General features: G+C 34.3%; 1 protein-coding gene across 8 annotated transcripts in view; it reads left to right on the forward strand.

Annotated features, from left to right (window-relative positions):
- HERC4 (HECT and RLD domain containing E3 ubiquitin protein ligase 4) overlaps positions 1–13,885 on the forward strand; it is a 153,577-nt gene that overhangs the window by 39,345 nt on the left and 100,347 nt on the right. For all 8 annotated transcript variants that reach the window (XM_023509507.1, XM_012801419.2, XM_023509509.1 and 5 more), the window contains 3 exons: positions 1,484–1,705; positions 3,399–3,490; positions 7,958–8,088. In XM_023509507.1, coding sequence (XP_023365275.1) covers positions 1,484–1,705; positions 3,399–3,490; positions 7,958–8,088 — 445 coding nt within the window. The remainder of the gene's footprint in view (positions 1–1,483; positions 1,706–3,398; positions 3,491–7,957; positions 8,089–13,885) is intronic.

Genomic DNA, 13,885 nt, shown 5'->3' on the forward strand with positions numbered 1-13,885 from the left:
GGCGGGTCCGGGCTGGAGATATGAACCCGCCACCTTAGGTGTACGTGGCTGGCGCCCTAGCCGGCCGAGCCATAGGCGCCGAGCCTATCCTTTTTTTTTTTGAGCCATTAGTCTGAATAGGCACACTATAGTAAGCAATATACTACTTAAGTAGCCCTCATGGTACAGTCATACAAATAATGATATATGATAATTATGTACTGTGACAGTGACTTGTAGTCACAAGTTTAGGACATTTAGGACATACAATGGGGAAGAAACTCTGGGAGATCAGGGAAGAAAAGCTCCTGCTGAGGGAGTAGAAGTAAACTGAACAAAGATAAGGGGAAGGTTTAGGTAGAGGGAGCAGCAAGTTTGTTTGAAGTGCCCATTGGAGAAGGTAAAGGAAGGCAAGTATGGTACTTGAGAGAAGGTGGTATGAAAAGAGTCTGGAAATACAGGTAGGCCACAGAGAGCCTTATAGGCCTTGTTATAATAAAAGTGTTTATCCCAGGAGCAAATGAGAAATTTTTCTTTTCAGGTTAGCAAAATTATCAAATAGGCATTGTTATATCTCTATGCATAGACATATACAAATGTCTGCTTATATTTGCATAGGAAATTTCTGAAAGGATTTACCGGTAATCAGAAAGAATGGTTGTCTCTTGGAAAAGGAACCGGGATCTAATTTTTTTTTGGAGAACAGCTTGCTTTTAAGTGTATACTGTTTTATAGTGCAGATTTAAAAAAATTAGTTATTAATAGTGTCTGTCATTTAATGCCAGTTATTGGTTCAGTAAAAAGTGTCTGAAGTTGTGAAGTAGGATGGCAGTGGGGGAGCAGAAGTGATGGACAGGGAGAATGATTATAGGACCCAGGTAAGATGGTGAGGAATGGATCTACCTGCCATATTTTAGTTTAGAAAGAAAATTTGATGATAGATGATGGATTTGATGTGTATGAGATAAAAGAAGAGGAGGGGTATTAAGGAATCTTCTAGGTTTATAACTTGTGCTACTGAATCAGTTATGATATCATTTACCGAAATGGGCAATGCTGGAAAGAGATTGAGGTATGGGAGTTAGGGTGGGGGTTATGAATTCCATTTGGTCATGTGTTTGAAATTTTTGAGTGTTGATGTCATGTAAGCAATGAGTTGTATGGGTTTATTGCTCAGGAGAGGTCTGGACCAGTGATAAAATTTTGAATATGATAGGATACCAGTTGCTGTCTAAAGCCCTTCAGCTTGGATGAGTGATTCTTGGGAGAAATAATAGAATAAAATGAGACTGAAATGACTCACGTATTCATCGGTGTAGTCAATTAAAGTGTACTAATACAGAATGTTCTTAATGTTATATTTTCATATAGAAATAAACTTAATTGCTAAAAAGAGGACCATATTTTCTCATAAGAGGAAGAATGGCCCAAAATAACAGATAATTGTTAATGAAATTTTTTGCATGTGAGAAAAGTAGTTAATTTTTTTATTTTTATTTTATAGCAAGTGAAGTCTTCTGTTGGGGACAGAATAAATATGGCCAGTTGGGTTTAGGCCTTGACTGCAAAAAGCAGACATCGCCACAGCTGATTAAGTCGTTGGTTGGAATCCCTTTTATGCAAGTTGCTGCTGGAGGAGCCCATAGTTTTGTCCTCACCCTTTCTGGAGCTATCTTTGGGTGGGGACGCAACAAATTTGGTCAGCTAGGTCTTAATGATGAAAATGGTAAGTTCTCATTATTTGTATTTTAAATGTACTTTATAAAAGAGATAGTCTTTTGAGATGGATGAGTGATTCTTAGTGTCAGAGAGAAATGTATCCAAATCTTCCCTGGTGTAGAGGTGAGGATGTGATGTTAATTTAAAAATTCCATTTGGGAATCATATTTTGGAGGGATAAATGGCAAAAAAATTCTCTTATTATAAAATAACCTATAAAAAGTATATATGAACAAAGTCTTTATTGTTGGATATTCATTAAAAGACAGTTGAAAAAATTACTTCATATGGATATCAAAGTTTTTCTGTTAAGGGCAACCATCAGTGGGAAGAAGCTGTAAAATTATTCTGGGGAAGTAAAGTTAACTGTTGTTGAATTTTTTGAAAAAAATATTTAAATGATTTGCATTGTTAAATTAATCTTAGGTTATGTTTCACTTTCAACACCAATGCTAGTTAAACATTTTGTATTTTAAAAAATTTTAAATATTTGAAATCACTTGGGATCTTAGAACTGAACTTCATAACTGCATTAGGTTGAATGCCAATTATTTTACCTACAAAACTTATTTCATAAAATTTAGCATTATTGTAATGACTAAAATGGACCAAAGTGGGTTGTTTATCTAGTAACAGCTGGTAATAATAAACAAATACTACTTTCAGGAAGAATTAAAGAATATTTTGTTCTGATTAGTACATTATGTATCTTTTCTGCTACAGAATAGCAGAAAGTATAATTTTTAGGCTTGTAAGTACGATCCTATGAGCTTAATAATTATCATGAGATGATCATAAAGATTGATGTGTGTATATGGAAAAATTAAAATAGAAGCAGTTGAGTAGTTTTGTTTTGTTTTGTTTTGTTTTGAGACAGAGTCTTGCTCTGTTGCCTGGGTTAGACTGCAGTGGCCTTAGCCTAGTTCACAGCAACTTCAAACCTTCTGGTCTCTAGCAGTCTTCCCGCTTCAACATCCCAAGTAACTAGGATGACATGCTAATTTTTCTGTTTTTAGAACAGATGGGGTCTTGCTTTGCTCAGGCTGGTCTTGAACTTGTGAGCTCAAGCACCCCTGCCTTGGCCTTCCAGTGTGCTAAGATTACAGTTGTGAGCTGCTGCACTCAGCCAGTTGAACAGAATAGTTTTGAAGTTTCTAGATTACTGACTCCTGTAATTGCAGATTGGCATTTTGGCTATTTAATAGTTAACTATTTTTTTTTTTTTTGAGACAGAGCCTCAAGCTGTCCCCCTGGGTAGAGTGCCGTGGCATTACAGCTCACAGCAACCTCCAACTCCTGGGCTCAAGCGAGTCTCCTGCCTCAGCCTCCCAAGTAGCTGGGACCACAGGCGCCTGCCACAACGCCCGGCTATTTTTTAGTTGCAGCCATCATTGTTGTTTGGCGGGTCTGGGCTGGATTCGAACCTGCCACCTTAGGTGTACGTGGCTGGCGCCTTAGCTGGTTGAGCTATAGGCGCCGAGCCATAGTTAACTATTTTTAAATCCCTGGATTATCACAGTAGCATGGATGGATGGGCCTGGGAACTCAATTTAGTAGGCTTGTACTGCAAAGTCATTGATTCATAGTTAAAATTATTTAGTTATCACTAACTACTGAACTTTGGAAGCTGTAAAGAAAACACATTTTGTAAGAGTTTAAACTATAAAAATACTGCTAACATTTCTTGTTGGAATTTTCAGATAGATATGTTCCTAATTTACTAAAGTCACTAAGATCCCAGAAAATAGTTTATATTTGTTGTGGAGAAGATCATACTGCTGCACTAACCAAGGTATTGTATTTCTAAGACTTCTTTATTATTACTCATAATGCCCTTTTCATAATTAGTGTTTTCATGATATTTACCTTAAAATTTGAGTGTTATTGATGTTTGAAAATTAATTTATTTTGGAAAAAGACTTAGGTTATTATTCATTCTTGAAAATAATTTACTTTGATTTTAAACTTTGTTATGAAATCTAAATTCTGATAATGTTACATATGATGATGGTATTTTTGAGTTTCTCAGCTTCACACAAAACACTGCTTAAATAATGTTTTGAATAAAATGATTCAATTTTAGTTCATCAGGCTTGTCATGCTGTTATCAAATCTAATTATATATTGTATAGCTTTGCCTACTTGAATTTACTTCCATTTGGCTTATAAATATTTTATAACAAAGAATAGAAGAGACTGAGTCTGTTATTCATAGGCCAAGTATTGTGCAAGCAGGTATAGTGAGTTTTCCTTATAGTCTTGTCAATGGCTTTTAACTCTGACCTCTCACTTTCCTGGGTAATTGCTAATTCAGTATCAGTACTGCTTATTTTTCTGGTGACTAAAAGGTAAATGAAAATGAAAGCATTCAACTAACTTTTACTGGAGAATTATTTATTGTAGGCCTTTTAATGTAAAGGAACTGGTTGAATGAAAGTGAAAGTGTTCAACTAACCTTTATTGGGAAATTATTTATTGCAGTCATTTTAATATAAAGGAACTGGCAGGTTTTTCACTGGCCAAATTAGAAATTAGAAACTAATGTTTTTACTTATGTATCTTTGTCCTGCATAGTAGATAAAATTAATGAAAAGAAATTAACTTCTAATTAGACTTTACAATTCTTCACTCCGCTCCCAAATTGAGAATTTTAACATGACAAGAATTAGTCATTGTCAGGCGTAGTGAACTCAAAGTACTTTTAAAAAGATAGTATAATAACTAATTATAAAAGTTAATACTATATATGGTAATATTTTATATTGTCTTTTACTATATGTACCAATCTACCATATTTTATTGAATTTAGCATTTATATTACAAAGTAGTCACTGAAGTATTCTAAGATATTTTATATAGTATCATTTCAGAAACTAATTTTATGTTAAAAAGACTAACAATGTTAACACTTTTCAAATTCAGCCTTTCAAAAATTACTCATCCTAATGTCCCAGCATAAATAATTACTTTTATCTATTGAGTTTTTAAAAGTGCTAATTATGCTCATCTTCTGTATTCCCCTCTCAGAAGATAGTAGCTGATGATTTTATTTCTTACTAGAATTTTTGGTTTATGTTATTTTTAATAAAATCAGATAGTTTTAATTATCCCACAAGTAAAATTTTTTTCTCTTTAAGTCAGAACGTATATTCCATATCCATGTATCTTTTGGTTTTTTGTAAGAATTTCTTGGAAATGGATTAAGATTGCTTTATGAAGTTGTCTTATGCAACATTTATGTTAGGAAAAGTACATTTAAGGAAACTACATTAGGGAAGATTTAAAAACAACTTTAAATAACAGAATAAATGTAAAGATATCCTATGTTAATGGATATGAGGACACTACCATAAAGATGTCACAGTTTTTTCTAATTCATTTATAAATTTTTTTTCTTTTTCTTTTTTTTTTACTTTGTCGCCCTCAGAGTACTGTGGCATCACAGCTCACAGTAACCTCCAGCTCTTGGGCTTAGGCGATTATCTTGTTTCAGCCTCCTAAGTAGCTGGGACTACAGGCCCCAGCCACAATGCTCGGATATTTTTTTGTTACAGTTAGGCAGGGGCCGGGTTCAAACCTGCCACCCTCAGTATATGGGGCTGATGCCCTACTCATTGAGCCATAGGTGCTGCCCAGCTATAAATTTATTATGTAAATCACATTTGAGTTAGCAAGCCTGCTTTTAAAAGTTTACCCCCAAATATGAAATTATATGTGCATAATTTATTATAGCATTATTTTAATATCACAAAAGACAAGGTGAAATCCCGATGTCCATGAGTCTAAACCTAGTTGAATAAATTGTGGTACATCCATGCAGTAGAGTTTAGGGAACTACAAAATAGAATGAGGAAGGTCTCTTATGCTGTAGAATGAACTCCAGAATACGGGGCTAAGTAAAAAGAGCAAGGTACAGAACAGCTATTTTTTGTGTGTAAAAAAGAGTAAAATATGATCATATTGCATGATGTTTGTATTTATTAAAATAGAAGAATAAACTTAAAATTCATAGCTAAAACAAATGTACCTTGCCTTATAGTTTTGGTTTTGAAATCTAGAAACTGTTACCTATATTTAAAGAGAAAAATGTTACCTATACTAGTATATAAATATGTATAAAAATTATATATGTACTAGTCCTTTAAGATTGAATATAAACAAGAAGTTAGTAGCACAACTACACAAACAGGAATTATTTTAGGTGATTTTAAAATACAGTATTTTGCTGTACATCACTAGTAGGAAATACACAAAAGAGAATCTGAATCCCTAAAGAAATCTTAAGCTGTGTTCTGAAGTATTATTATTTTTCTCAATATGTTACTTACATAGGGTAAAGCAAATAAGTAGTTATTTTACTATCATTAGAAACCATGGTTTTAGCTTTAGAGAAAAAGAGGCATAAAACTGGGAATTAAGTTAAAAAATCTGTGATCTTTACTTTGAATCACAGGTATTAGTATGAATTCTTGATTTATTTTTCTTCTTCTAAAAGTATGTCTTTTGTTTTGTTTTTGCCATTGCCATTGAAAGGAGTGATAAACCATGTGTAATCTAGATGCAGTGAGCATCCCTTGATTGTTGTAGGATCTCCATTAAAAGGAACCAGGGCTTTTTTTTTTTTTTTTTTTTAGAAAAAAGGAACCAGTGCTGCTTAGAGAAGAATATTGATCCCATGTCTGGGTTGAAAAATTTGTAAGAATACTCTTGGGCATTTTGTGGTACAAAAAGGAAAGATTATTAGGGTCCCATCAGAAGGGACAACCTGAAGGAGATTTCATAGGGTATCAAAAAGGAATAATGACTGCAAAAAATGGAAATATATCAAATAATGTAAAAATCTACGAGTTTATATTGATCTTCAATCAATACAAACAGAATTTATTCCTTACTGGAAGAGTAAGAGTTGCTAGGACAACTCAGTATTTTAAAATATTAGTAGATAATAAGTAATTAAGTATTTATCCTGCCTTTTATTTGCAAATTGTATTTCAGGGTAATTTAGTAGTTGATGAGGTAAGTTCTTTATAGAACAATTTTAGCTCTTAAATCTAGAAGATATAATAAAATTAGAAAATTGCCATTTTATGCTCCCTGATGAAATAATGGATTTAGGCAAAAAACATCAAGCTTAATGGAGATGAATTAGGTACTTTTAAGTTCACCAACCATGCTTTGTGACATGATGCAGTAAAATAATCCAGGAAAATTTAAACATAGCCTGGATGTTAGTTGGTATTAAAACTAATACTGGTTTTGTGTGTGTAATAATAGTATTGTGGTTATTTATTTTTATCTGTTAAAGATATATACTGTTAAAGATAGCTCATGTTTATGGGTAAAATAATTTGATGACCACAGTTTGCTTTACTCTAACGCTTTTTCCCCCCCATAGAGGAAGGGTAGTGCCTAAATGAAACAGAAACCCAATCCTTCCCAGTTAGTGAAACTAAATGATGATTTGCTGTATTTTCTCTTTACTTTTGTGGATTTGTTTTGAATTTTCTAAGTTTTAAAAAGAAAAATAATTTTATTAGAAAGTAATATGTAAGTACTTAATGCTGTTAAGTAAGAGCATTAAGTACTTACATATTACTTCATTATTAATAAATAATTCTTATGAAGAATTATGTAAGTACTTAATGCTATTAAATAATGAAAGCAGGATATAGAATTGAATATGTAGCTATAACTATGAAGAAAAGCAGTTAAACTGAAAAATATTAATTGTGGTTGTGTTAAGTTATTACCATGGATTTTTGAAAAATATGTAACCTAATTATTTTATGTTTTAGTAGCTATATGCTAAAAATTACTGTATATGTGCACTCGGATTACAATACTCTTTGCAGAGCATTTATGTTCAGAATAGAACTAGCTTGAAAACTGAAGACTACCATTTTTAGTTTTTCTGAAATTTTATAAATGTATATTTGGAATTAAACGGGAGAGTATAATGATAATGAAAGGCAATGCAAATGAATATTAGTCTCAATAATTGATGACACTAATGATGACTTCAATATTTTGTAATGATTAAAACATTATTAAATACTCTATTTAGCTTGTAACCCGGAATTCTCTTAGTTTTACCTTGAAAGGCATTTTACTTTGAAAGATTCAGGTGTTAGCTGTTAAATTACGAAGATAATAGAAGAGAAAAAATCTAGTGCATGTTAAAGATTAACTTATTTTATTGGAGATCAGTTATTTTCTTTTATCAGTCCTTTTAAGGTTAAGAGATTTTGTCTTTTTTTAGGAAGGTGGAGTATTTACTTTTGGAGCTGGAGGGTATGGTCAGTTGGGTCACAACTCTACTAGTCATGAAATAAACCCAAGGAAAGTTTTTGAACTCATGGGAAGCATTGTTACTCAGATCGCTTGTGGAAGGTAAGCTGTTATATAAAAGAGCATTTTGGTCTCTACTACAATTGTTTAGGAATTCTTTAATGAATTGTTTTAGTGATCTAGTAATCTTAGGTAAAACATTCTCCCCCAGTTGTCTAATTTGCTCTTGAGGAGTCATAGTGGCAGGAGAAAAACTCTTGATACTGATTATTTTACCTCTCTGTACTTATATATTTATCTGCAGCAAGGTGTTGATAATGTAAATGTAATATTGGCATCATACTTGAAAGGAAAACTATAAATCCTCTTTTTTCTTTCTATATTTTGTCCTTAAGATGAAATCAATCAGTTCAATTGGTATGTTGATCTCTTGAGTCTCAGTTCTTGGGAGTAAATAGAAGCATCTTTGAGGACATGGCATTGAGGAGACTCTGAAGTATCTTTTCTTTTTCCTTTTTTTTTTAAGGTGGGGGGCACCTCATTCTTGCTCAGGCCCGTCTTGAACTCCTTAGGTCAAGCAGTCCACCCCCCTGAGCCTCTCAAAGTGCTAAGATTACAGGCGTGAGCCACTATGCCTAGCATGAAGTACCTTTCTTGACCAGTTAATTTTGGCCACTTAGCTTAATGTTTTTCTACCTTGTACGTACCCCTATATGATCCAGTTTAGCTTTGGCAACTATTAGCTTCAGATGCATAAAATCACCACAGGTAATCTTTGGTGACTCATTTTTTCCCCTTCTTAACGTCATGCTTGTGTGATTTATGTTGTAGTTGGGGTTCTCAATCATTAAGTCTTACTACTGTGTTTTCAGTTGTATGCATATATGATTTATTCTTCTATTGCTGATAGACATTTGGGCCTTTCTAGCTTTTAACAATTACAAATAATGTGGCTTTGAACATTTACTATATGGTGTACATAAACCTTCATTTATACCTAAAATTGAATTGCTAGGTTATAGAGTTTACTTAATTTGAATTTGGTATGTTGAGCTATGTTTTCCAGATTGCCATTGCCAGCTTATATTCCTATTAGGAGTGTTTGAGAATTTCTGATGCTCCTTGTAAGACTTCTAAATTTGCTTACCTCTTGGATATTTATTATTACTTAGTCATAATTTTAATCTCCATTTCCATGGCTCACTTGAGTATCCTTTCATATGTTTATTGGACATTTACATTTCCTTAGGATATAAAAAATTGATTCATAGTAGTTTTTTATGTATTATGGTTATAAGTTCATAATGTCTGTTTCCCACTAAAGGGGTAAAAGTTCTTTGTTAGACATATGTTTTACAGATTTTTTGGTCATTTTTGGCCTTGTCATTTTCACTGTTGTCTTCTTCTCCTCCTTTTTTTTTTTGAGACGGAGTCTCATTTGGTTGCTCCAGGCTTGAGTTGTTGGGGCGACAGCCTAGTTCGCCGCACCGTTAGACTCCTGGATTCAAGCACTCCTCTTGCCTCAGCCTCTTGAGTAGCAGGAACTACAGGTGCTCATCACGATGCCCAGCTAATTTTTCTATTTTTAGTAGAGATGGGGTCTTCCTCTTGCTCAGGCTGCTCTCAAGCTCCTAAGCTCAAGTGATCCACCCACCTTGTACTCCCAGAATGCTGGTATTATAGGCACAAACTACCAGCCCCGTGTTGTCATCTTCTGAAGAAAAGGTTTAAATTTTAATGAAGGCGAATTTTATTAGTCTTTACTCATGGTTAGTGCCATTTCTTTCTTTTTTCTTTCATATGGTCTTTTTTCCTTCAGTATTTTTAGCAGATTTCAAGTTATTTGCAGCATAATTTTTATCCTTTAATTGGCAGAAAAACAGTTTTTGTAGTGGAGAAATTCAGATTTCAAGTGGTCTCCTAATAATGTGGCTGAAAAATATTAAGTTTTATATTATTTGTAAAATACTGTATATTTGTATGTGTATGTATGTGTATGTATGTATGTGTATACATACCTGTTTATATTATTGCTTACTCTGTGTTTACATACAATAAACACCTTTTTGGTGTTCATTTCTCTTGAGTTTATTATCTTTTTTTTAATTTTAAGTAAATTTATTTTAGGTTAATGTGAGGGGAAAGCAACTAGGTCAAAATATTTGATTTTGTTAGATAGAGTTTGTTTTGTGGTTATGTTCCACACCCAAAAAAACCATGCTCATTTAGTGAGAGCACCCAGCTCTCTCCCCCTGATTTGTTACTCCTCCATTCAACTTGACTTGAAATGAGTTTTTCTTCTATTTGGACATGCACTGGATTGTCTGTTGGCCTCATATTAGTATTGAGTACATTGGAGTATTGCTTTTCCATTCTTGTGATGCTTTACTGAGAAGAATGTATTTCATCTCCATCCAGCATATTACAAAAGATGGTATTCCATGGTGTGCATGTACCAAAATTTGTTAATCCATTCCTGTGTTGATGTACATTTAGGTTGTTTCCATGTCCTGGCAGTTGTAAATTGAGCTGCAATAAATAATCTAGTACAAATGTCCTTTTGGTAAAATGAATCTTTTTCTTCTGGGTAGATGCTTAGTAGTGGGTTTGCGGGGTCAAATGGGAGATCTAATTTGAGATCTTTGAGGATTCTCCATATTTCTTTCCAAAGAGGCTGTATGAGTTGCAGTCCCACCAACAGTGTAAAAATGTTGTTCCTCTCTTTCCACATCTGTGCCAGCATCTGCAGCTTTGGGATTTTGTGACATAGGTTAATCTTACTGGGTTTAGTCCATATCTCAGGGTGGTTTTGATTTGCATTTCTCTGATGATTAGGGATGATGAGTATTTTTTCACATGTTTGCTAGCCATTCATCTGTCTTCCTTCTAGAAGGTTCTATCCATGACTCTGGCCCAGTGATATACGGGATTGTTGGCTCTTTCTTTGTTGATTAATTTGAGTTCTCTGTAGATCCTAGTTATTAAGCCTTTGTCTGATTCATAATATGCCAATATTATTTCCCATTCTGAAGGTTGTCTGCTTTGGTGGTTGTCTCCTTAGCTGTACAGATGCTTTTCAGTTTAATTAAATACCATTCATTGATTTTTGTTGTCATTGCAATTGCCACAGAAGTCGTCTTCATAAAATCTTTCCCCAGGCTGATATCTTCAAGTGTTCTCCCCACACTTTTTTCAAGGATTTTTATTGTTTCATGCCTTAGATTTAAATCTTTTATCCATCTTGAATCAATTTTTTGTAAGTGGGGAAAAGTACAGATACAGTTTCAGTCTTTTACATGTGGTTGTCCAGTTCTCCCAGCACCGTGCCATTTATTTATTAAGAATCCTTATACTACCTGAAAGCTTAGAGGTAATCTTCTACTTTCTCTTTAGAAATACAGTTTTGCCTTTTACATAAAGATCTATAAGCTATCTAAAGTTGATTTTGGGGGGTGGGGAGAAAGTATAATGTTAAAGAATCAAAAAAAAATTTATATGAATATTTAGTTACCATAGCTCCATTTTAGCAAAATTTTTTTGTGGTTAAAGGTATACAACAAGTTTATCATCTTAACTATTTTTAAGTATACAGTCAGTGGTATTAAGTACATTCATGTTGTTGCCAAACTGTCACCACCATCCATCTCTAGAACTGCTTTCATCTTTTTTTTTTTGGAGACAGAGCCTCAAGCTATCCCCCTGGGTAGAGTGCCATGGCTTCACGCTCACAGCAACCTCTGACTCCTGGGCTCAAGCGAGTCTCCTGCCTCAGCCTCCCAAGTAGCTGGGACTACAGGCGCCTGCCACAACGCCTGGCCATTTTTTGCTTGCAGCCATCATTGTTGTTTGGCGGGCCGGGCTGGGGATTCGAACCCGCCACCTTAGGTGTATGTGGCTGGCGCCTTAGCCGCTTGAGCCACAGGCGCCGAGCCTGCTTTCATCTTTTAAAATTGAAACTCTATACCATTAAAAATAACTTCTTATTTTCCCTCACTATCACTGCTGGCAACCAGGATTCTGCTTTCTGTCTATATGATTTGTCTACTCTAGATATTTCATATAAGTAGAATCTTACAGCATTTATCTTTTGTGACTATCTTATTTCACTTTGTATAACATCTTCAGTGTTCATCCATATCATAGCATATGTCAGAGTTTCTTTCTTTTTCGAGGCCAAATAGTATTCCACTGTATGTGTATACTACATTTTGGTTATCCATTCATCTTTCAGTGGACACTTGGTAGCTATTAATGAATATTGCTACTGAGAACATAGGTGTACGAATTTCTCTTCAGGCCTTGTTTTCAGTTCTTTTGGGGTGAAATGGAATTGGTAGATCATACGGTAATTCTATTTTATTTTATTAATTTTTTAAAATTTATTTATTTATTTATTTATTTTTTGGAGATAGAGTCTCACTCACTCTGGGGTTGAGTGCCATGGCTTCAGAGCTCATAGCAAGTTCAAAGTCTTGGGGCTCAGGTGATTCTCTTGCCTCAGCCTCCCCAGTAGCTGGGACTACAGGCCCCTGCCACAACAGCTGGCTATTTTTTAGAGACTGGCTCTAACTCTCGCTCAGGCTGGTCTCGAATTCCTGAGCTCAGGCAATCCACTCACCATGGCCTCCTAGAGTGCTGGGATTACAGGTGTAAGCCTCCATGCCCGGCTTGTAATTCTATTTTTTTTTTTTTATTTTACTGTTTTTGGCCAGGGCTGGGTTTGAAGCCACCAACCTCTGGCATATGGGGCTGGTGCCCTACTCTTTTGAGCCACAGATGCTGCCCTAGTAATTCTATTCTTAATTTTTATAAGAACTGCCATACTGTTTTTTATAATGGTTACACTGTTTTGTATTGCTGTAACAGTACAGAAAGATTTCGATTTCTCCACGTCCTTCCCAACACTTGATATTTTCTAGGTTCTTTTCTTTCTGTTGTTTTTTATTCATTTGTTTGTTTGTTTTGATCATATCCTTTCTAAATAGGTGTAAGGTGGTATGGTAAGGTGGTCTTTGTAGTTTTCATTTGCATTTCCCTAATGATTAGCGATGTTGAGCATTTTTCATATGCTTATTGGCCATTTGTACCTCTTTGGGGAAATATCTATTGAAGTATTTGCCTATTCTTGAATCTGATTGTTTTGTTATTGTGTTTTAGGAATTCTTAATATATGCTGGATATTAGTCCTTATCAAATATGTGATTTGCAGATATTGTCTTCTATTCTATGGGTTGCCTTTGTATTCTGTAGATAATGTCTTTTGATATGCAAAAGACATTACTAATTAAGGAACTTAATTTTCATTATGTCCAAAATCAGTTTATTTTTTTCTTTTACTGGCTGTGCCATTGGATCATACCCAGCATGATTGATTGCCAACTCCAGTGTCAAGAAGCTTTCTTCTATTTTCTTCTATGACTTTTATAGTTTTAACTTTTACATGTAAGTCTTTCATCCATTTTGAGATGATTTTTGCTTATGATGTACGGACCTAGCTCTAGTCTTTTGCATATGGCTCTCTAGTTCTCAGCACTGTTTTTTGAAAAGACTCTTTTTATCCTGTTGAATGGCAAACACACTTGTCAAAGATCATTTGGACCTATATACTAGGGTTTATTTCTGGGCCGTGTGTTGTGCTTTATTGGTCTGTATGTCTGCTATGCCATTACAACATTGTTTTGATTACTGTAGCTTCGAGGTAAGCTTTGAAAGCAGGAAATAACGAGTCCACCAATTTCTTCTGTTTCAAGATCATATTGTCTGTTCACTAGTCCCTTGAGATTTCAGGATGGGTTTTATATTTCTGCAAAAAACATTGTTGGGATTTTGATAGGGATTACATTAAATCTGTACATTGCTTTGGGTAGCATTGGCATTTTTTTTTTTTTTTTTTTTTTTT

This window comes from Otolemur garnettii, unplaced genomic scaffold (genome assembly GCF_000181295.1).
Source record: "Otolemur garnettii isolate 467f Iridium unplaced genomic scaffold, OtoGar3 scaffold00008, whole genome shotgun sequence".
NCBI lineage: Eukaryota > Metazoa > Chordata > Mammalia > Primates > Galagidae > Otolemur > Otolemur garnettii.